At 42.0% G+C, this 23,824-nt stretch overlaps 2 protein-coding genes across 8 annotated transcripts in view; one reads left to right on the top strand and one right to left on the bottom strand.

The window, feature by feature from the left end:
• Positions 1-391: 391 nt before the first annotated feature.
• On the bottom strand, positions 392-8,284 carry CDC26 (cell division cycle 26). 6 transcript variants are annotated; one of them, XM_028107939.2, is made up of 4 exons: positions 8,109-8,284; positions 5,763-5,876; positions 5,173-5,266; positions 392-823 (listed from the first exon to the last, which is right to left on the bottom strand). In XM_028107939.2, the coding sequence occupies exons 2-4, from the start codon at positions 5,813-5,815 to the stop codon at positions 647-649; spliced, it is 324 nt and encodes a 107-aa protein (XP_027963740.1). In that variant the 5' UTR covers positions 5,816-5,876; positions 8,109-8,284; the 3' UTR covers positions 392-646. The 6 variants fall into 6 exon arrangements, with proteins under 6 accessions (XP_027963740.1, XP_027963741.1, XP_027963742.1 ...); XM_028107940.2 differs by lacking the exon at positions 8,109-8,284 and having other exon boundaries at positions 5,173-5,294; positions 5,763-5,869; XM_028107941.2 differs by lacking the exon at positions 8,109-8,284 and having other exon boundaries at positions 5,173-5,341; positions 5,763-5,863.
• Positions 8,285-8,366: 82 nt separating this feature from the next.
• The window catches only part of PRPF4 (pre-mRNA splicing tri-snRNP complex factor PRPF4), a 48,657-nt gene continuing 33,199 nt past the window's right edge, over positions 8,367-23,824 (top strand). For both annotated transcript variants that reach the window (XR_003610039.2, XM_028107624.2), the window contains exons 1-10: positions 8,367-8,475; positions 9,246-9,423; positions 12,834-13,020; positions 16,313-16,400; positions 16,817-16,896; positions 17,064-17,157; positions 17,823-17,917; positions 19,081-19,139; positions 19,894-20,017; positions 21,396-21,485. Coding sequence is in view for 1 of the 2 variants with exons in the window: in XM_028107624.2 (XP_027963425.1) it covers positions 8,449-8,475; positions 9,246-9,423; positions 12,834-13,020; positions 16,313-16,400; positions 16,817-16,896; positions 17,064-17,157; positions 17,823-17,917; positions 19,081-19,139; positions 19,894-20,017; positions 21,396-21,485 (1,022 nt within the window). In the remaining variant the exon portion in view is untranslated. The remainder of the gene's footprint in view (positions 8,476-9,245; positions 9,424-12,833; positions 13,021-16,312; positions 16,401-16,816; positions 16,897-17,063; positions 17,158-17,822; positions 17,918-19,080; positions 19,140-19,893; positions 20,018-21,395; positions 21,486-23,824) is intronic.

Raw genomic sequence — 23,824 nt, forward strand, 5'->3', positions numbered from 1 at the left:
CTATTACTGTGTTTCCCTCCACTGTCCCCCTCCCCAAATTACACTCAGACTAGCTACAAAGCCATTCTGTAAACAGATTCTGCAAACTCACAGCATGACCACCTTTACACAAAATCACTAGAATCTAATCTCCACAAGGGCAGGGATCTTTGATTTTGTTCACTGATGTTACTAAGTGCCTAGAACAGTATCTGGCACATAACAGGCACTCAATAAAATACTTGCTGAATAGATGAGTTGAAAGAAAGTAACAGGGATCAACTGAAGTGTTGTGTGCTTCAAGTCTCTCAATAAAGGTGGGAGGAATGATGTTACCTCTTGTAGCAATTACCTTTTAAAGTCTGGGGGGTTAACAGTGCTATGATTATGCTTCATTAAAGGTGTTGCACACTTTTCCAAAAATATATTTATTTTTAAAAACAAAAATCAGACAAGTTTTATAGAGTCAAATTTTCCAGAGACAAACTAGAGTTTAGATTTCCACTTAGAGCAAAAGTTAAGCATCAGTAATCTCATGCAGAAGTGTTTCTCTGCAGGAGGTAAAACATTCTGCTTGACTGCAAGCACTCAATTCTCTAAATCTTGTTTGTACTTCTGCCAGCATTTTACTCCATTCCAGGGCTCTGGCATGCCAGATAATCTGCCTCTAAAATTCGAAACTTCCAAATTGAGATGAACGATTATTGGGCTTGGGTTGGGGTTTATAACCAATTCGATCATTAATCATTTGTTCCCGGCTCTTGGGGTCACTGCTGAGCCCAATGGCACCTTCTCCGTCACTGATTCCTACGACGTCCACTTCTTCCTTTTGTTTCTTACGGGTCTGGAAGTATAAAAGTCTTAGGATTAAGACAATGTTCTTTCCATTAGCAAACATTTATTTGGCACCTGCCATGCACCAGGCATAGGGTGAAGGCTAGGGTTAGGGCCTACAGAACGATAAGCTGAAATCCTAGGTTTAAATGGATAGTAAGGGTACAAGCGGGGATACAGGGACATAGCGAGAAAAGATAGAACCCCTACCCTCCAGGATGTCACAGTCTAACAAGGAAATAGGTCAAGAGACAATGACAACATAGGGTGATCACAGCTCTGACAGGAAAGTCCACACGGCTAGAGAGACATGAAGAGGTAAGGAGTTGGGTGTGCTGTGGCAGAGCTTCAGAGCAGGAAGCTGCAATTAGAAAGATAAGTAATATATGAGAAGGGCGCCAGGGTGGCTCAGTGGGTTAAGTGAGTTCCTTCGGCTCAGGTCACAATCCTGGAGTCCCGCATCGGGCTCCCTGCTCAGCAGGGAGTCGGCTTCGCCCTCTGACCCCACCCCCTCTCATGTGCTCTCTCTCTCTCTCTCTCTCATTCTCTCTCTCTCAAATAAATAAATAAAATCTTTAAATATATATATATATACACACGAGAAGATGGATGTTAGCTGAAACTACCGTGGTCATCATTTCACAATATATGTAAATTACACCATCATGCTCTATGCCTTAAACTTACACAGTGGTATATGTCAGTTATTTCTCAATAAAAAAGATAGAAAAAAAGATAAATAAGTTGGCAGACAGGGGAAAGAGAAGGGCGTTTCTTTTATTTCTTTTAAGATTTTAAGTAATCTCTACACCCAACATGGGGCTCAAACCCACAACCCCAAGATCAAGAGTCCCATGCTCTACCGACTGCACCAGCCAGGCACCCAGAAAACGGTGTTTCAGTAAATGTATTATTCAAGAGAATAGATGGAAAAATTAAGGGACTGATAAAGCAGTAACCACCAGAAATTAACAACTTCACTGACACCATGAAATTAAATGTAACACAGGAATATAAGGTTTGGTGCTATCTTATCAAAAGACCTGAATTTTGAGGTTTCGTTTTGTTTTCAGGTAAAAGGTTTGGCTCTTGGGGCACCTGGGTAGCTCAGTCAGTTGGGCATCCACCTCTTGATTTCAGCTCAGGTCATGATCTCAGGGTTGTGAGATCCGGCCCTGCATGGGGCTCCATGCTCAGCACAGAGTCTGCTTGAGATTCTTTCCCCCTCCTTCTGCTCCCCACAGAGTCTGCTCACACACTCTCTCAAATAAATAAATTAATTAAATCTTAAAAAAAAAAAGTTTGGCTCTTAAGTCACAAGTGACTGCAGAATTCACCAAGTCAGTATCTCAGTTTGATCATTTTTTTTAAGATTTTATTTTTAAGTAATCTCTACACCCAACGTGGGGCTTGAACTCACAACCTCAAGATCAAGAGTTGCACAATCCACCAACTGAGCCAGCCAGGCACCCCTCAGTTTGATATTTTCGAAAAGAGAGATTAACACTTATCCCATAACTACTACTACCTGACCAAAAGATATTAGATAATAATATTCTCTGAGACAGTGAACAAATGTTTTATCTAGCGTTCCTTGGAAGAACTACTCTAACCACTGGAATCGCCACCATTCTTCACCACTTACTAATGAACTCAGCATTAAATGCCAACGTCACAGTACCATACTAAATCAAATAAGGTATTACTTTATGTGTATGTGTGCATAAAATGACCTTTCTGAGTTACTCTCTAGTCTACACTACCAATAAGTAACATTACAAATAGCTCAGTGAAAACAGGTTTAGAGGCAAAGGATACTATCATTTTATAAGCCATGAGAAACTGAGAATGTCCAAATGGTATGGAATCATTTAAAAGGCTTCCCACCATGAACAACTACTGAATGTTTCAGAATCCAGAGTCATCAAAATATAGTTAAACTCGTTTCAGTATCAAATGAAATACCAGTTTCTACTGGTTTCATTTTATTTTAGTTTAGGGCAAATCTATCCCTCCCTAAGCTGCTCTAAAACAGGTCAAACCCATTGGATAATTGCCTTTTGCAGAAACACTAACTCAATAGTGAGCTGATTCTGCAGAATCAAAGTCCAGTATGCCAACATTTTATGAGACTCATTACAGCTAAATTTTAAATCATACTGAAAGGACTTTTCTATGGAAGGCAACCAAGTGTGCAGAGGCACCAAGATCAAAGTTAAAGATAACTTGACAGTGGAAGATAAAGTAAAGATAAAGATAAATGAGCAAGGACTAGGCCACAAAGAACCTTGTATGCCATCCTAAGGAATCTAGACTTTATTCTCAGAGCCATTGAAGAATTTAAGTCTTATTAATGGACATCATTTAATACTGTGGGATAAGCTACACTTAAAAATACATATTGATCGGGTGCCTGAGTAGCTCAGTTAAGCATCTGCTTTTCGCTCAGGTCATGATCTCACAGTCCTGGGATCGAGCGCCACGTTGGGCTCCACACTCAGCAGGGAGTCTGACTCTCCTTCCTCTCCCTCTGCTCCAATCCCCACTTGTGCTCCCTCTGTCTCACTCTCAAATAAATAAATAAATAATCTTTAAAAAAAAGTACATATTGAGCTCCCACCATGATGCAGGGATGAGCTCCTTCCCAAATGCTGGGAGCTCACCAGTGGAGAAGACAAACATGATATCTACAATCAAGGTTCCTAATGTAAATGCTACAATAAACAAATCATTGTAAATTATAATAAATGCTATAAAATAAAAGGATAAAGTGCTCTGGGGCACCTGGCTAGCTTAGCTGGTAGAGCATGTGATTCTTGAGCTTGGTATTGTGAGTTCAAGACCCACAGTGGGCATAGATTATTACTTAAAAAAAAATAAAATAAAGTGCTTTGAACCAACCAAGAGAGACGATGGACTCTGAGAAACAAACTGAGGGTTCTAGAGGGGAGGGGGTGGGGGGATGGGTTAGCCTGGTGATGGGTATTAAAGAGGGCACGTTCTGCGTGGAGCACTGGGTGTTATACGCAAACAATGAATCATGGAACACTACATCCAAAACTAATGATGTAATGTATGGCGCGATTAACCTAACAATTAAAAAATAAAAAAAAAAATGAAGTGCTTTGAGAGACCCTAAGGAGGGACAGCATGGATGGGAATGACACCCCTAACTTGAATAGGGTCAGAAGCAGCCTCTCAGACTAAAGAAGCAACATTTCAACAGACATGAAGACAGAGGAAGAGGAAAATAACATGTACAAAGGCCATACACGATAAACAGCTTGCCGTGTTCAAGGAAATGAAAGAAAGCCAATGTGCCTGGGGTACAGAAGCCAGGGCAAAGAATGGCAGGAGCTGAAACCTGAGGAGCCAGAACATACAAAATTTGGAGGCCATGGTAAGAAACTAAGATTTTATTCTAAGTGCAAGAAACCATTGAGTTCCAGGGGAATGACATGATCTGAAAATTTTTAAAGATCATTCTAGAAACCTGACATAGAATAGATTAACGAGATAAAAATGGAAGTAGGAAGACCACTGAGGACACAACTGAGATTGTAGAGAGAGGGGTGATGGTCACTTGGACTAAGGTAGTAACCATGGAGATGCACGGGGTGAATCCAAAGGGTAAAGAAAAGGGAGAACTCAAGAGTGACTCCTAGGTTTCTGGCTCAAGTAGCTACAGAGATACTGACATAGGGAACACCTGAAACTGGCTTGAGGAAGAAATCAAGAGGTCTTTTGTTTAACATGTTAAGTGCAGGAACAGTGACTCCCACGGCTCTCAGGTCCAAATCCCTGAACCTCTAAATGTTGCCTTATATGGAAAAGGGTCTTTGCAGATGTGATAAGGATCTTGAGATGGAGACACTATCCTGGATTACATGGGCGGTCCCTAAAATGCCATCCCATGGTATCCTTGTAAGAGAAGGCAAAGGGAGATTTCACAGACACAACAGGAGAAAGCAATGTGATCACGGACACAGAGATTGGAGCGATGTGGCCACAAATCAAGGAATGCCAGTGGTCACCAGAAGCTGAAAGAGTCAAGGAACAGATTCTCCTCTACAGCCTCTGGAGGGACCGTGGTCCTGCTGACACCTTGATTTGGGACCAGTGATACTGATTTCAGATTTCTGGCCTACAGAATGGTAAAAGAATACATTTCTGTTTTTTTAAACCACCAAGTTTGTGGTAATTTGTTATGGCAAGCCACAGGAAACTGACACATTAAGTTTGAGATGCCTTCCAGCATCCAAATAGAGGTTTCAAATAAGCTGTTGGTAAGAGTCTGGAGTTCAAAAGTTAAAGTTATTGTTTTAAATATCCCTAAGGATTCGAAAGTTGTACTCTTACCTCCAAGTCCTTTCGAATGCTCTCAAACTCCTCAATGTCATCAAGCTTCAGCTCCAGGCGGGTTGGTTTTCGCCGCAGCATACTGAGATCAACACTGAGGGCCAGACCCAATGAACTATCAGCTGTTAGAAATAGCAGAGGAGGAAAAACTGGAGGGGATGAATCTCAGCTACAAATACAAGATCAATTTGTCAGCATGCATGTTAAAGGAATGGTGATACAAAAGACTCATTTGGGTTCACACATAGACTTCTAAGTCATCAGATGTATGATTATTACATGATGAAGATCCATAACTCCGGAATTCCAAAAAAAAAAAAGTCTTCAAGAAAAAAAAGAGCAAGCTGCCTAAAAAAGAGGATAGATACTAAGCAACAATCACTTTAATCTTATACTGAAGTCACATTCAAGGAAATACTCTAGCACAGAGAATAAAGTTAAAATAACATATCTTAATTCAGTATAATTACTGGGAGAGTACATAAGCCATTAAATTTGATCAACTCTGCATAAGAACTGTGACAATTTGTTATCACTCCTGAATACTAAAATCAGCTTACTAAATCTCATGAAAACTCCGTATAACTCACCAACTCACAGGGTTATCCGCAGGGTCTAAACAGGTCCTAAATGGATAGGTCATTCATTCATTAAACAAACACTTCTTATGCTCCCTCTCCAGAGTTAAAAGGCATAGTCACAGCCTGTGGGGAAAACAAACACATAAACAAAAAATTGCAACACATTCTAATAAGGACTCTGATGGAGGACAATGCAATGGCATCACACAGGCACCCAATCCAGTCTGGGTGGAGTGTGGCGTAAACAGGGACATGGAAGGCTTTCTGGAGGAAATGTCTTAGCTGACTTGTGAAGGGCAGACAGAGAAAGGGGAGTAAGGTAGAGAGAACAAGAACACAAAGAGGCTCAAAAGAACAATCCTGAGGCTGAAAGCCCAAGCTAATGCTTATGCTAACAAAAAACAATTTTTTTTAAAGACAATGAAACTCCCTGAGTCAGTTTAATACCTGTTAATGGCATCATCTTTATATTCTCCATAGCATCCAGCAGAGTGTATCAATAATAACCACTCAGTACATGTGTTGTTGAATAAACTGAGAAACCCAAATAAAGTTAAATGAACTTTTCTTGAGCACTGTCCTACACTTTTCCATTCCCATTCTTCACATTTTTATTTGAACACAAAAACCCTGTGATGCTGGCAAAATTACCTCTATTTTATAAATGAAGTTGAAACGCTTCAGTTTGGTTAATAAATGTCAGCCTCCTATAAAACTTATACATGGTGAAGATTAAATAAGAATGATGTAAATGAAAGCTCCTTTAAAGTATGTACAGCTATAGGGGTGCCAGGTTGGCTCAGTCAATAGTGCATCAGACTCTTGATCTCAGTGTCATGGGTTCAAGCCCCATATTGGGTGTGGAGGCTACTTTAAAAAAAAAAGGGGGACGCCTGGAAGGTTCAGTTGGTTCGGTGCCTGCCTTTGGCTCAGGTCATGATCCCAGAGTCCTGAGATGGAGTCCTGGGATCCAGTCCCACGTGGGGCTCCCTGCTCAGCGGGGAGTCTGCTTCTCTGCCCCTACCCTGGCCCATGCGCACATGCACGAGCCCACTCTCTTTTAAATAAATAAATAAAATCTTTAACAAAAAAAAGTACATACAGGTATAAATTATTATTACATCTATTTAGGATGTAGCTAGAGACTGTTAAGTATACAAAAGAAGAAACATATCCTTCTGTGAAGCTTGGAACAGAACAGGTGATATTCTCAACACAAACAGTGGCACATTACATTTCATATTGTTTTATATTGTTTCAGATATTATCTTGGGGTGCCTGGCTGGCTCAGTCGGTGGAGCATGGGACTCTTTATTTCCCGGTTGTGAGTTCCAGCCCAACGTTGGTTGTAGACGTAAAAATAAAATCTTTAAAAAAAAAACCTAAAATAAATCAATCAATCAGATACTATCTTAAAGCCATGTAAACAAATGGTAGAGGAAGCCAAAGTTCCAAGGGAGAGTAGGGAGGAAAGAATATTTAAAAGAAAAAAGCTCTGCTGTACATTTTCTTGTATTTTCTTTAGTTTTCTGCAAACTGTGTAAAGCTCGCCACTAGGAGGTAGTACAGAGTAAAGGGCAAAAGTTCTCGCTCAAGAAAAAGGGCAGAGGACGGAGATTCTAATCCCACACGCCACTGATCTTGGACAATTAGCTTCATCTTTCACTAGACTTTAGTTTCCTCGTGTTCTGTACTCTGTTGCATAGATTGAACGAGGTAAGGCAGTGTAAGCTTCTGGAACATAATTTGGCATTTGGTAAACGCCCAATAAATAATAGTTATTATTACTGTAATTGTCCTTGGTGAGGTTAGGGGCGGCTCTGTCCAGCTCGAGGAACACCAGTATTTTAAGCATCTCCACCCCCGACACGGGGACAAAGTCCTCGTCTGTTCATCTCCGCTGCCCCAGCCCCCAGCGGAACACAGGGCCACGCAGAGTTGCCAGCGTGCACTTTACCTGACGCCTTCACAGGCATCTTCTCACTCTGAATCAGATACAAAGACCCTGCTGAACACAAACAACAAAACAAGGCCACGGCTCCTCCTTCGGGTCTTTATTTTACTTTGGCGCTAGAGGGCTCTTCGAGCTTAATCTGTCGCCAATGCCCAAATCCCCAAAAATTCACCCAGCTCAGAAGGCCCTTGGGAAAACTTCCCGACAGCAGAGGAGAACAGCACTCCCTCCGCTGCTCCAGAGTGGCACTCCCGGGTCCAGAGCGAGGGTTTCCATGGCAACATGGCCCTCCGCTCCAGCACGACTGAAGCCTCTCGGAGGGCCAGGAGCGACGTCAGGCCTCGGAAGCCCTCCATTTGCTCCGGAGTTCAGCCCCAGGCCGCGCGACTCGACGAACCTACCTCTTTTGAAGCCTGCTCAGCGTTTTGCCGGAACCCCGGCGCCCACCGCGAATCTTCTGCTAAGCGAACTGGACTACACTTCCCAGACTGCTCTGAGATTCTCTCCTGCAGAACCTCGTCTTCCGCGTGCTTTTCTCAGAGGCTCCACGGTTCACGCTACTCTTCGCGCCACGACTCTTCCGTACTACAACTCCCATCATGCTCCACGCCACCCAGGACGCGGCATCGGCCCTCGGCCCACTTCCGGTCAGTGACGTAGTTCCGCTTTGCGGGGCGCGCGGTGGACCCTCTGAAACGAAGAGTTCGGCTTTCGCTGGGGCTTCGCGGCTCGGAGCTCAGCATGGCTACCTCACGAGGCGCCTCCACGGTACGGATCTCAGCTCACTCTGGCGAGGAACGCGGAAGGGGTTGGGGAAGTGGTTACTCTGAGATGGGGCCGCTCGGGAACGGGCTAAGGTGGTGGAGGACTGAGGTGAAAGGCTGCGAGACTCGGTCCTGTCTTAGAGGAGCAGCGTTTTCCTGATTCGTACGTGCGTTCCTGTGTTTTAGTTCATTTGCACCTCTCACTACAGCCCCAAACTGTAAATACCTCTTCCAACTGGTCCAAAAACGGAGCTCTGGAAGGGAGTAGTATCTTGGCTCAGATATGTCTACGTCAGATTTCTTAATTTTGTAGTAAGGCCTCCTAACTTCATATATATTGCCTTACGTCTGAATACGTTTATGAAACGTGTAGACCAATAACGAACTAGTTCCCCTCAATATTACGTTGGTTATTTGTGATCCTTGATGTTTCCCCTGTGATGAGCAGTAGCCTTGGAAGTTTCATAAGACCCAAGAAGAGATTGCAACGAAACGATGTAAGTATGTTCCAAAGCAAATCTTTGATAAAAAAAAAAAATTACCAAGAGTAATTAACTAGTTTTATTAGCTTTTTCCTATCTGCAAAACCTAAGTAATTGAGAGACACACACACCCCCGCCCCCAATCAGTGGAGATATCTTAACTGGTGGCCAACTTGTCCTTTCCTTTGGGGAAGAAGTAGGATTGAAGCTCAGGATGAGCTCCATCCTTTGGGGAAGCCTAATAAATGACTGAGATTAAGCCTCAGGTTAATCCATGTCTTCGATTTATCAGGCAGCCAAAACTAAGGCACCTGATGACTTAGTTGCTCCTGTTGTGAAGAAACCACACATCTATTACGGAAGTTTGGAAGAGAAGGAGAGGGAGCGTCTGGCCAAAGGAGAGTCTGGGATTTTGGGAAAAGAAGGACTTAAAGCTGGAATTGAAGCAGGAAATATTAACATAACCTCTGGTAAGATGCAAATAGTGAGTCTCTCTTTGTCTTTGTATTATAGTCAAAAATTTCAATTAAACTTGGATTTAGGTAAAGCCATCCTTTGCCTACCCTGGTTAGCATCATCCAAAGAGCCTTTCTCTTAAAACCTTTTATACAATTTTTCTTCTATTGAATTGTTAGTGATCTTACGAGGAATTTATTCAGTGTGTATTTGGATTCAAGTTGATGCCATTTGTCTTCCAGAGATCTAGTATAGTTCTGGCATTGGTTTGAAGCTACTATGGTTTGTAACATTCTCTCCTTTTTAGTTTTCCAGTTTTTCACGCTAAATGAAATACCTGTTTTAAATCATAAAAGTAATATTTTTATTTTGAAAGAAAGCGTTAGGGCACTTGGGTGGCTCAGTCGGTTAAGTGTCTGCCTTCGTCTCAGGTCATGATCTCGGGGTCCTGGGATCAAGCCCACATTGGGCTCTCCATTCATCAGGGAGTCTGCTTCTCCCTCTCCCTCTCCCTCTGTGCACGTGCATGCGTGCACGCTCTCTCTCTCTCTCTCAGATAAATAAAATCTTAAAAACCAAAGTGTAGAAATGTGTAAAGTAGAAAATCCTGTAATCCTTAATTGGCTATACATCTTTCCAATTTAATAAAGCTGTAAAAATTTGTCATTTTTTTCACAAATGAAACGTATACAAATTGTTTTATAATTTGCATTTTTCACTGATACACTGTTGAGGATAGCTTTCCACGTCAATAACTAATGGTCCTCTATATCTTTATTTATTTAGAGAGAGAGAGCACGCAGCCGCACGTGTGCATGTGGCGGGGAGGGGGAAACAGAGAGAGAGGGAGAGAGAAAACCCCAAGCAAGCTCCACGCTCAGCATGGAGCCCAGTGTGAGGCTTGATCTTGTAACCTGAGATCATCTCTAAAGTTGTACATGTTTGTCATAAGAAATTCAAACAGTACAGAGGCTATAAAATGAATAGACTTCTCTACAGAAAGGACTTAAGTTTCTCATTGATCCTCCCACACATTTTCTTTTCTATATACATGCACTTTAATGACTTTTTTAACTGTTTAGACTATTTTAGGTTGCATCACCACTGTAATTCTCACTTTTTCATCAAAATCCTGTATTCAGGGGTGCTTGGGTGGCTCAGTCAATTAAGCATCTGACCCTTGATTTCAGCTCAGGTCTTGATGTCAGGGGTGTGAGTTCAAGCCCCACATTGGGCTCACGCTGGGTGTGGAGCCTGCTTTAAAAAAAAAAATCCAGGGTGTCTGGGTGGCTCAGTCATTAAGCATCCGCCTTCGGCTCAGGTCATGATCCCAGGATCCTGGGATCGAGCCTGCAGGGCTCTTTGCACAGCAGGAAGCCTAATTCTCCCTTTCCCACTCCCCCTGTTTGTGTTCCCTCTCTCGCTGTCTTCTCTCTCTCAGTCAAATAAATAAATAAAATCTTAAAAATAAATAAAATAGGGGCGCCTGGGTGGCTCAGTCGTTAAGCGTCTGTCTGCCTTTGGCTCAGGTCATGATCCCAGGGTCCTGGGATCAAGCCCTGCTTCAGGCTCCCTGCTCTGCAGGAAGCCTGCTTCTCCCTCTCCCACTCCCCCTGCTTGTGTTTCCTCTCCCTGTGTCTCTCTCATTCAAATAAATAAAATCTTTAAACAATAAAAAAATAAAAAGTAAATAAAATTAAAAAATCCTTGTATTCAGTGTGGGTTTTAAAACTAACTGCTAGAGGGGGCGCCTGGGTGGCTCAGTCGGTTAAGCAACTGCCTTCAGCTCAGGTCATGATCCCAGTGTTCTGGGATCGAGCCCCCCATCAGGCGCTCTGCTCAGCAGGAGCCTGCTTCTCCCTCGCCTTCTGTCTGCCACTCCCCCTGCTTGTACTCTCTCTCTCTGTCAAATAAATAAAATCTTTAAAAAATATATTTAAAGGGGCACCTGGGTGGCTCAGATGGTTAAGCGTCTGCCTTCGGCTCAGGTCATGATCCCAGGGTCCTGGGATTGAGCCCCACATCGGGCTCCTGCCTCAACAGGGATCCTGCTTCTCCCTCTGCCTCTCTCCCTGCTCATGCTCGCTCTCTCTCTGTGTCTCTCTCTCTCTCTATCTCTGTCTCAAATGAATAAATTTAAAAAAATGTTTAAAAAAATACATATATATATATTTAAAAATTTGGGGGGCACCTGGGTGGCTCAGTCAGTTAAGCGTCTGCCTTCGGCTCAGGTCATGATCTCAGGGTCCTGGGATCAAGCCCCACATTGGGCTTCCTGCTCCGCAGGAGGCCTGCTTCTCCCTTTCCCACTCCCCCTGCTTTTGTTCCCTCTCTCTCTGTGTCTCTCTGTCAAATAAATAAAATCTTAAAAAAAAAAATTATATATTTAAAAATTTTTTAAAAACCTGCTAGATTATTCAAAAAGCCTTTAGTCAAGACATGGATGGAACTGGAGGGGATTATGCTAAGTGAAATAAGTCAAGCAGAGAAAGACAATTATATGGTTTCACTCATATGTGGAACATAAGGAATTGCAGAGGACCACGGAAAGGGAGGGAAAACTGAATGGGAAGAAATCAGAGGAGGAGACAAACCATGAGAGACTCTGGGAAACAAACTGAGGGTTACAGAAGGGAGGGGTGGGGGGACGGGGTAACTGGGTGATGGGAGGAGGGCAGGTGTTGTGATGAGCACTGGGTGTTATATGCAATTAATGAATCGTTTAACACTACATCAAAAACTAATGATGTAGTATATGTTGGCTAACTGAACATAAAAAAAGAAAGCCTATAGTCAAGGGATAGCATTTTCATGGAAATTATCTCCAGTTTATTAGTTACATTTGTAGATGTCCACAGACTGGGACTGTTTTAGAGAATAGCTTTGGCAAGTGTTAAAATAATGTATCTATTTTATCTTCTGGATAGGTGTCCACTTAATTCATTTGCTGAAGGTGCTTCATACTCTTACTTTCTCATCTCATCTAAGTTATGTGTTTATATAGGTGTAAGGTTGTCAGAATAAGATGGCATGGGGGCACCTGCGTGGCTCAGTTAAGCATCTGACTCTTGATTTTGGCTCGGATCATGATCTCAGGGTCATGGGATCTGAGCGCTGCATGGGGCTCCCTGCTCAGTGGGGAGTCTGCTTCTCCCTCCGCTCTTCCCCCCACTCGTGCGTGCTCTCTCTCAGAATCTTCAAAATAAAAAAAAAAAGTAGGATGTGCAGTTTTCCTGCCTTTTAAAGCTATGTAATTTAGTTTTTTGTGTTTGGCACAATTTTATAAACTGAGAAACAGTAAACTATGAAGTATATAATGGACTAGTTCCCAGAGGATACGCAGATTGGAATTGTAAGAAATTATTTTTCCCCCTATTTGAAGAAGATCTGGTGATTATGCTGATATTGCCTGTTCTTTTTATAGGAGAGGTGTTTGAAATTGAGGAGCACATCAGTGAACGACAGGCCGAAGTGTTAGCCGAGTTTGAGAGAAGAAAGCGAGCCCGGCAAATCAATGTTTCCACTGATGACTCAGAGGTCAAGGCTTGCCTTAGAGCCTTGGGGGAGCCCATCACACTTTTTGGAGAGGGTCCTGCTGAAAGAAGAGAAAGGTGTCTTTTCTAAATATTTGATCTCTTTTTTAATCACAAGGTTCTACTTTCAAATTTCTATTGATACTTGTAGCTAAAACTTTAATAGAATGTCTCAGGTAATGTTAATAGAATATCTTACTAAGTTGTTTTTATATAGTTTAGCCCGTGATCTGAGTAGACCAATTTTTTATTCCACTACTAATTTTTCTTTATAAACTATGAATAGGGTGTTAACATGAGAACCCTCTCTCCCCAATATGGAATTGTGAGTTGAGTAAATATGTGTTGTCGAACTTTGAAAATTTAGACAACACACACGTTCGCCTTGTCAGTGTCATAAAACATAATAAGTATTTGGGATTATTGAAAAGGGGCACTTTCCTCAGATGATACTCCTCTTGTGATTTTATGGTTTCAGAGTCTCTTAGTGACAGGGTAGTCATACACAGTGATGAGGACCTCCTTTGTCTTTCTGTCCACTGGCCCATCTCTCCCTTTCATCATTTTTTTTCCTTATTTGCATAGTCTGCACATTTAATCACTTTAAAACCTCTACCATATCTCATGTCCATTAAGTAGAACCAGTAATGCTGGGCCTGTTTAAATTACAAGAAAAAAAACCACTGTACCAAGCTAGTATCTTACCCAGCCTGGCTGGCCACAAGGGTGGGGAGGGTAGGAGAGGAGGAGGCACCCCTGGGCAGTGGCTGGGTGGCAGGAAGGGCTAAAGGACAGAAAGAAAAAGGGGCTCCCAGATGGGAGGGGACTGGTTGTCCTAATAGGGGTGGGGTGCAAAAGGTACTTCAGAAGAGTGGAACTTGGGGAGTGGACAGGTCAGTGCTTTCTCCACCAGAGCATAGTGTTGGAGGAGGTACTCCATGCCACTGTCTGCCTACCTCTGGCACTTGGAGAACAGTGACCCATGAGCCCTGGGCATGACGAGCCCCTCTGAAACATGAATGACAGCCTGCCCCTCCCACCATGGTCCCCTTTTCTTTGAGGCTCATCTACTCCTCACTTAGTGCCTTGACTGTCTTCGGGCCCTTACCCCTCATTTGCTCTTCAGCCTGCTGCAAACTGACCACTGCCACATCGAAATTGCTCTTTATTAAGATCACTAACTCCTCTTTACTAAGAATGGCCCTGTCACTCCCTCCTTGAAAACACTCCCTTTCATGAAACCAAGTTTTAATTTCCCTCCTATTTCTCTGGCTAATTCTGAGCCCTGTTTTTCCCCTGCCCAACCTTTATATAAATTGCAGTTTTTGCCCTTATTCCGCACTCATCCTGGGCAATCAGATCCACTCCCATGGCATCATTTACTGTGTATATTCTGTTGACTCCCAGATCTCTGTGGCCTATTCTGTAGGTACTTCAAACTGGACATGTCTAGATTGAACTCATCTGTTTCCCACCTTCTATTCTTGCAAGTAACACTACCATTCATCTGTTTCCCACCTTCTATTCTCCTTGCAAATAACACTGCCATTCACAGGTTTCATTGCCTCACCTCCTTTGTAATCAGCAAAATCTGTTTCTAGATTTGTACCGAAATGTACCTCTGGTGTGTCCTCTTTTCTCTGCCTTAATTGCTTTCACACCTAGCTTGTTGTAATAGCCCCAAACATGTTGTGTTAATTGCTTGCTTAAAATCCATCAGTGTCTTCTTATTAAACATAGAGTAAAAAACTGTTGATCATGCTCTTCAACCTTTTATGTCACTCTTTCCCAGTTCATTAGACTTAGTACCCTTAACGGTCTTTCTGGAATAGTAAAACTCTTTCTCTGTTTTTTTCCCCTTAATTTTTTTCTCTTTTTGTTCCCCTCTCTTGCCTTTTAAAGCCTTTTTGTTCTTTTGGTTTCAGCATAAATACCACCAAAGAAGACTTTTTTATCACCTGACCCCTTATAAAGTAGGCCCCTCCATTATTGTCTATCAGGTATTTTACTTCCTTAATAGCATTTTCAAAGGGTATGCTTTTATTGTTATTTATTATTTGTCTTCCAACCAACAGCAAAGTCTGTCTTATTATTGTGACCCTTAGATGAATGTCTTGAGTCCCTCCTGCCACTGTCTTAATTCGGTCCACCATTAAGAGTCAGAGGATTCCGGGCGCTTGGGTGGCTCAGTCATTAAGCGTCTGCCTTCGGCTCAGGTCATGATCCCAGGGTCCTGGGATCGAGCCCCGCATCAGGCTCCCTGCTCAGTGGGGAGTCTGCTTCTCCGTCTCCCACTTCCCCTGCTTGTGTTCCCTCTCTCGCTGTGTCTCTTTCTCTCAAATAAATAAATAAATCTTAAAAAAAAAAGAGACGATTCCTAAATAGTAGGCTGACTTCCCTACTTTTATTATTCCCTCTTCAGTCCATTCTCTCTACTTCCCCAGGGAATCTTTCTCAAATGTAAACCCTCCTTACTACTACTACTACTACTCTTTATGACCTGGCCCCTACTTAAATCACCGGCCCTTCTCTGGTGCTCCAGGCTCCAGCCACACTGAAATATTTGTGATTCCAAGCTCACCATGCTTTTCTTACTTTCAGATCTTTACATTTGTTGAACCCTCTGCTTCAGCTGTCCTCCATTCTTCACCTATCGACCTTACTAAATGAGGACTCAGTTTAGGAAACACCTCCTCTGTGAAACCTTCCCTGGTCCTCCCTGCAAGCCTAGGTTAGGTATTTCTTTTATGTTCCCCCTTAGCGCCCAGTACGTACCATTGTCATAATACTTAGTATAATGTATTGTGGTTCCCTGGTACTTTCTGTCCACCCAACTTCTCCACCGCCCTCCTCCCCGCTACCAGGATTATGCTACTTGGGATCAAGAACTGCTTCTTAGTCATTTTCGTACACTTAGCACCTCAGTCAGTATCCAGCACATTGTGGCATTGAACAAAGATAGGCTGTATTCACAGACCAGGTGGTAGTATTACTGGGGCTAGTTGACTCTAAATTGAATAGGGTAATTGCTTATAGTTCTAATTAGGGAATCTTCAAATAACACTGGGTGAATGAAATCACACTGGAGGTGCACCTGGCTGGTTCAGTTAGAACATATGACGCTTGATCTTAGGGTTGTGAGTTCCAGCCTCACACTGAGTGTAGAGGTTACTTAAAAAAAAAAAAGAAAAAAGAAAGAAATTTTAAAAAGAAATCACACTGGGAGTTTAGGCATGACAACTTGACCCTTAAAGAAGGTTGCTTGGCATTTAAATGGTGAGAGAATAGGACTTTTGTTGTGTCTCACCATAGACACACTTTTCACAGTCTCATCTCAACTCCATTTAAATTCTAATCTTTTTTGTTACAGGTTAAGAAATATCCTCTCAGTGGTTGGTACTGATGCCTTAAAAAAGACCAAAAAAGATGATGAGAAATCTAAGAAGTCCAAAGAAGAGGTAAAATATGTCTTTGGTTTCACAGTATGAAAGTGAAGGAAATGAGGGGTTAGTTCTCTCATTTTCTGTTGTTGGGTTTTGCTTTGCCAAGGGGAAGGGAATGTGTTTGAGGATTCCACCATTCAGGAATAGTTGTTGGGAAGAGTTTATGGTTCCTATGTAGGTATAAGTGAAGGTAAGTGGTTTTCCCATTCAGGAAAAAAAACATAGCATTCCTGGTGTAACTTTTAACAAGGAACAGGAAGCCATCCAATAAGAGTTCATAAAAACACAGTAGAAAGCACACATGCCTGATTTCATCCTATTACTGAACTAATTCACCTTTTTTTCTGGGCGGTTACAATAGAGGATTGACAGCTATGAGAGGGGCAGGAATGCTTCAGACATAACGTTTCTGCTCTTAATTTCACTTTCAGTATCAGCAAACCTGGTACCATGAAGGACCAAATAGCCTGAAGGTCGCTAGACTATGGATTGCTAATTATTCACTGCCCAGGTAAAGAGAGCCTCTAGAAGGAGAAAGAAGCATATTTTTTTCTTGTTTTCTCTCAAGGACTGAGGATCTGTTTTAGAAAGACTGGTTAAATGAAAATTGAGTGGTAGGGATACTTGTGTGGACCTTTTTCTCAACCTGTTTGCTCATGGTAATCATCTGTGTCACAGGGCAATGAAACGCTTGGAAGAGGCTCGTCTCCATAAAGAGATTCCTGAGACAACCAGGACGTCCCAGATGCAAGAGCTGCATAAATCTCTCCGGGTAAGATGCTCTCAGTGATTGTCCAATATAGTAAAGGCTCTTAAGTATTCATTAGATTTCCTACTTTGGCCTGCCTCTTGGAAGGTAAAGGCAGCTATGATTATCCCTCCCTGCTTACACTTGCTGTTTGGGAAGAGCCATCAGTTAGGGTGGCAGGAACCTACTGTGGTTGGTACTCAGCAGAGGCCTTTGGTTCTGCTTTTTAATTCACTTTTAATATGTCAAAGCTGTACTTTAGCTCTCTCCATGGCTGTCCTGTGTACGTTGAGCTGACAGCAAAAGTAATGATACTACTAGTGTAAAAGACAGCATGCTGGAGTTCCATTCATGAACATAAGTGTCTCTGAACAACAAGAGAAGTATAGGGGTGCCTGGGTGGCTCAGTCGTTAAGCGTCTGCCTTCGGCTCAGGTCATGATCCCAGGACCCCGGGATCGAGCCCCGCATCGGGCTCCCTGCTCAGTGGGAAGCCTGCTTCTCCCTCTCCCACTCCCCCTGCTTGTGTTCCCTCTCTCGCTGTCTCTCTCTCTGCCAGATGAATAAAGTCTTTAAAAAAAAAAAAAAGTATAGAAGAGTCTTGGGGGGTGGGCTAAAACTAGAAGGTTGGGTCTCTTTGGGATTAGCCTATTAATGATTACTGTTTGTCCTTTTTTTCCTATTTTTAAGTCTTTGAATAATTTCTGTAGTCAGATTGGGGATGATCGGCCTATCTCCTACTGCCACTTTAGTCCTAATTCCAAAATGCTGGCCACAGCTTGTTGGTAAGTCTTGTTTTTACAGTGATATTTTTCCTAAGTGGAGGACAGGTTCAAGGGAAAAAAAACCCAGCTTTTGTCTTGGATGCTCATTTCTGTGTCCTTTCTCTGCTTCTCATGATCACACCAAACTAGAGATGCCAGTTATTATACACCCGTTATATTATACAAGATAGTCTGTGCTTAGCAGTTCTTTCTATTCAAAAGGGACCCCAGAGATCCATGACATGTCGGTCATGTTCTGGACACTAGCATTTTGGAGCAGATACATAGTTTATTGACTGACCAGTTTCCACACCTCAGTACGGCTTTTCTTTTTTAGTTAGGTAACCGAGACAAGATACTCTGTAAGCTTCAGTTTCCTTATCTGTAAAGTAGGGTGAGATAATGTTGTAAACCATTTTGCCTTAATAGTGCATGCTATGTGGTAAGGACTCAGTAAGCATGAATTGTTGTTTTTATCTTTTTTTTTCTTTTCTAGTTACCACCACATATGCAGAAAGCTCTTAGGATGTGATAATTTTGTTGTTTTGCTCTATTTGGTTATTTTTGTGGGACATGGCCATCTAGTGACAAGGGAAGCTTCTTTATGTTGTATGCACAGGAACTACTTGACTGGGTCGAAATTGAGATTGGTTCAGGAGAAAGCCAACGACCTACTCAAATTCCTCCACCTCTGCAAGCCTCAGCTATCTTCCTTATAAGTAGAAATGGTTATTCCTACATATTTACCTCCCAGGTCTACTATAAGGATCATTTGAATTGTTAGATATAAAAGTAGTTTGTTGGAAATTTTCTGAAATAAGTCTTTTTAAAAAAAATTTAAGTACTTTGTAAGCAGCAAAATGGAATTCCTATTTAAGGAGATAATATTATTCTTGGATAGTTTAATTCGTCCTACCTTCTTTCACCAGTCAATCCAAACGTTAGGGAGAATAGCAACTCGTACTATATTAACTGTAGTCCTGTAGAGGCATCTGGTTGCATGAGACGTGGGTGTAGCTTTCTTCTATAAACCATCAAATTGTAAGCCCTTTAGTTTTCTTTTTCTGTGTACCACTGTAAAGTTTATTGGGGGTGAGAAGAGATTGTCCTTTAGGAATGTTACCAAGGTACCTTTTCCTTCCCAGACCAACCCTGGCTTAGATGCTTTCCTTTGTATTTGATAGGAGTGGGCTTTGCAAGCTCTGGTCTGTTCCCGATTGCAACCTCCTTCACACTCTCCGAGGTGAGTTAGAATCTTGTTTAAATCTCACTTGTGGGCAACCCTGTCGGGACCCCTCTCACTCTTGAGAGCTTTTTCTGTATCTTCACTTAATAAACTTCTATTGCTTTACTCACAAATAAATAAATAATAAATCTCGTTTTCCCAGTGTGAACCCTGTCAAACAGCAAAACTCTACTAACCTGCCTGACACTCAGACCCAGTACACACAAGATTAATTCTTCTTCTTTTGTTTTGTTTTTAAAGATTTTATTTATTTGAGGGAGAGAGAGAGCACGAGCGGGGTGAAGGGCAGAGGGAGAAGCGGACTCCCTGCTGAGCAGGGAGCCCAATGCAGGGCTTGATCCTGGAACTCTAGGATCATAACCTGAGCCAAAGGCAGATGCTTAACCAACTGAACCACCCAGGTTCCCCACACAAGATTAATTCTTGATTTGAATTGTCGTGGTTTGGTTCTCACCACAAGGCTGGAAGACAATGAGTTTATACACAAATCACTTTTCTCTCATGTCCAGCCCCATTCTGGCATTGTGCAATTTCTGAACCAAAAAAAGTAAAGGTTGTTTGTGTTTTGCTCTTTTTAATGTAATTTAAATATTAATTTAAAATAGTTTTTTTTTAATAGTTCAGCAGTCACTTCAATACCCTATCTGTCCACGTTTCCTAATGTATATTGTGTTAATTCATCATAGTCTGTGTTGCACATAAATTGTAAGGGGTGGGAAACCTTTAACTTTGATTTCTTACACTCCTTCAGGCCATAACACAAATGTAGGAGCAATTGTATTCCATCCAAAATCCACTGTCTCCTTGGACCAGAAAGATGTCAATCTGGCCTCTTGTGCTGCTGATGGTTCTGTGAAGCTTTGGAGCCTTGACAGGTGAACATGATTATTCTGCCCATACTGCAGTCACTAAAGCGTTGCTTGGTTCGTCCTTTGGGACCTGAGAATCTGGCATCTAACCCCAGAGATGGTCTCAAGGGAACTTGGTGTGACCATAGAATGTAGGATTTCTTTCTTCAACCTTTTCTCAACAGAGGAGTTATGTCAGATTTTTCTTATTTTTTAACTTTGGACCTTGATTTTTGCCTCTAACATAGTAACCATTGTTTTCCCGGTCCAGTTATTCTGAAAAGATCTATTTACACTTCCTGTGCAATATACTGACTTGGAGAAAAGCCCTAGTTGGTAGATTGAGTAGAGATAACATTCTTGGCAGCACATTGGCTCCTAGCAAATGGCCACAGGGGAGAGGACAGTGAAGTTCTGAGGCAATGTTGCTAAGGATGTGTTGTCTCCTCCGAACAGCTTCCTCCTTTACCTAGAACATATTTTCCCATTACAGCAGTTTGGGGTTTTTTAATGTGTTTATGATTATTGTTTTCCAGGAAATTTGTGAAAGCTCTTTGTTGGCTAAAAGAAATCTGAATTCAGTTGCTTAGTTTCTTTCTTTGGGAAAGCACATGTGACTTTTCTGCCAGGTTTTTGTACAGAGCTAATTAAAGTCTGTACTCTGCCAGACAGCGTCTTACCTCTGAGCACAGCAAGTTTTAATTGGCTTTGGTATCACTTAGCAATATTTGTTCCCCTAGGGCTTTGATTAGCTCTGTGTATGCACATTGACAAAGTTCCCTTTTTAATTGCCCTCTTTAGGGTTCGTGTTTACTTCCTTTCGCTGGTGTTTCAATTATTTTTTCTGTGGTTGCTGGGGAATAGAATTTAATGGCCACCAAAGGAAACTAAACCTCTATTTAGGAGTTCCTTTTTTCGTGTGCATCCTTCAACAAGCTAAAGTTTGAGACAAATTTATCTGTAATCCACTTGTACCAAAACTATTTGATTTCTGTAACTTCACATCCCTATTAAAATATGTTTTCTTTCTAGAATCTCAGCACTCCTTTGGTGTAAAGAGACTGTTTTGCTTGTCAGGCTGAATTATCTTTTATTTTTCTCTAATCCTAAATGATAATAGCATTAAGCGTTGATTAACATACTGAATTGAGATATAGCAAGGTGGTGTGTTTTGAAGTGCTGTGGGCAGTTTTGCCCTGTGAGCGCATAAAATAGTCCCAAATCTTTTAAGACTTTGGGAAGTAACATAAATTGTTGTTAACCCTGCATTTTTAACAGTGAGTTTAGTTAGGATTTGGCCTCTTAAATCCTACAGAATGGGTGCGTCTGTCACAATAGTTAATAAATTCAGTGAATATTTATGACTATAAAATAGTTTACTCCTTTCTGTTTGGTTCTTTTTCAGTGATGAACCAGTGGCGGATATTGAAGGCCATACAGTGCGTGTGGCCCGTGTAATGTGGCATCCATCGGGGCGTTTCTTGGGCACCACCTGGTAAGCCATCCTCTTATTGTTCTATCCATACAGGCCTGTGGCATCTTGTTAAACCTTATGACTAACTGCCAAGGAAATTTTAAGAACAGAAATCTTCAAGTAGGATTTTCTTGGGCTGCAATGAATCAGAATCAGAAGAGAGTATATGATAAAGTTTGAGCCAACTGTATTTGCTTTTAAACTGCAGTTAATCTGAAATTTCAGTTACTAATTGCCAAAAAACGAGAATTTTCACTCTTCTCTTTCTTGACCAATACTAGTGGTGGTTTGTGGGTTTTTTGGTTTTTGTTTTTTTTCCACTGCACATTGTATTGTAATCTCTCTGCTTACAAGTTGGTCTCCCTTTCTGGGGCACCTGGCTGGTTCATTCGATAGAGCATGCAGCTCTTGATCTTGGAGTTGTTAAGTTCAAGGCCCACCTTGGGTGTAGAGATTACTTAAAAATCTTAAAAAAAATAAAACGAATTGGTCTCCCTTTCCAGTTCTGTAAGCTCATTAAGGCCAGAAGCTGTTAAAGATTTTTTGTTGTTGGTGTTAAAAGAGTTTATTTATTTGAGAGAAGAGAGCATGAGCAAGGGGAGAGGCAGAGGGAGAGTGAGAAGCAGACTCCCCACTGAGCGGGGGGCCTGACCTGGGGCTCGATCCCAGAACGCTGGGATCATGACCTGAACTGAAGGCAGACTCTTAACGAACTGAGCCACCCAGGTGCCCCAAGAATTTTTTTTTTTTTTTAAGATTGTACTTAGAGAGCGCAGGTGGGGGAAGGAGCAGAGGGAGAGGGACAAGCAGACTTGCTGCTGAGTGCGGAGCCCAATGCGGGGCCTGATCTCAAGACCCTGAGATCGTCACCTGAGCAGGAATCAAGAGTCAGATGCTTAACTGACTGAGCCACGCAGGCACCCTGTTAAAGAACTCTTTAACTGAGATATAATTTACATGCAGTGGAATAGATTTCAGTGTACAATTCAAATGCGTACACTCATATAAGCCACATCCCTATCAATAGAATATTTCCATCACCCTGGAATGTTCCCTCATGCCTCATGCCCCTTCACAGGGGACTCCCCCTTTCAGAGCAACCACTGATATGATTTCTATCACTGTAAATTAATTCTGTCTGTTCATACTGTGTGAACTTGTTTGTGCCTTTTTTTGCTCAGCATAATGTTTTTAAGATTCATTCAGGGGCACCTGGGTGGCTCAGTCCGTTGAGCATCTGACTCTTCCTTTTGGCTCAGGTCATGATCTCAAGGTCATAAGACTGAGCCCCGCATCAGGCGCCATGCTGGATGTGGAGCCTGCCTGAGATATTCTCTCTAACACTCTCTGTCTTTCCCCCTCTCTCTGGAAAAAAAAAAAAAAAAATGGGTTCATTTATGTTGTTGCATGTATCAGTAGTTCCTTTTTATTGCTGAGGAGTATTCAATTGTATGGCTCTGCCACAGTTCATCCATTCTCCTTTGATAGACATTTGGGCTGTTTCCAGGTTTGGGTCAGTCAGAGTAAAGGCGCTAGAAATACTCTTGTACAATGCTTTTTTTTTTTTTTTTTAAGATTATTTATTTATTTGCAGAGACACAACGAGAGAGGGAACACAAGCAGGGGGAGTGGGAGAGGGAGAAGCAGGCTCTCCGCTGAGCAGGGAGCCCGATGCAGGGCTCGATCCCAGGACCCTGGGATCATGACCTGAGCTGAAGGCAGATGCTTAACGACTGAGCCACCTGGGCGCCCCTTGTACGATGCTTTTTGCAGACATGTTTTTCTTTACTTTCTCTTGAATGAATACCCAGGAATGCAGTTGCTAAGTCATAGAGTAAATGTATTTTTAACTTTTTTAAAACTTCCATATGGTTTTTCAGATTGGTTGTAAGTTTTACATTCCCAGAATTCTGCTTGCTTCACATCCATACCAGCATTTGGTGGTGTCAGTTTTATCATTTTGCTTATTGTATCAAGTGCATAGTGAAATTTCATAGTTTCAATTTTTATTACTCTTAAGACTCTCTTGGTATTGGGCGCCTGGGTGGCTCAGTTGGTTAAGCGACTGCCTTCGGCTCAGGTCATGATCCTGGAGTCCCGGGATCGAGTCCCGCATCGGGCTCCCTGCTCAGCAGGGAGTCTGCTTCTCCCTCTGACCCTCTTCCCTCTCGTGCTCTCTCTCTATCTCATTCTCTCTCTCAAATAAATAAATAAAATCTATAAAAAAAAAATTTAATAAAAAAAAAAGACTCTCTTGGTATTATTTTATCCTCTGCTCAATTGACCGTTAACCATTTGTAAATCTTCTTTTGTGCAGTGTCCGGATGCTTTACCTATTTTTTTTTATTGAGGTTTTTTTT

The sequence above is a fragment of the Eumetopias jubatus genome, unplaced genomic scaffold (genome assembly GCF_037043125.1).
Source record: "Eumetopias jubatus isolate StellerSeaLion01/CBP00866 unplaced genomic scaffold, mEumJub1_p1.0 scaffold_15, whole genome shotgun sequence".
Taxonomy (NCBI): domain Eukaryota; kingdom Metazoa; phylum Chordata; class Mammalia; order Carnivora; family Otariidae; genus Eumetopias; species Eumetopias jubatus.

Coding starts and splice junctions, on each gene's coding strand:
- CDC26 (XM_028107939.2), bottom strand. CDS start 5,815: ATGACCTATCCATTTAGGACCTGTTTAGACCCTGCGGATAACCCTGTG. Junction 5,267..5,762: donor GCGGATAACCCTGTGAGTTG/GTGAGTTATACG, acceptor TCTGGCCCTCAG/TGTTGATCTCAGTATGCTGC. Junction 824..5,172: donor GCATTCGAAAGGACTTGGAG/GTAAGAGTACAA, acceptor TTATACTTCCAG/ACCCGTAAGAAACAAAAGGA.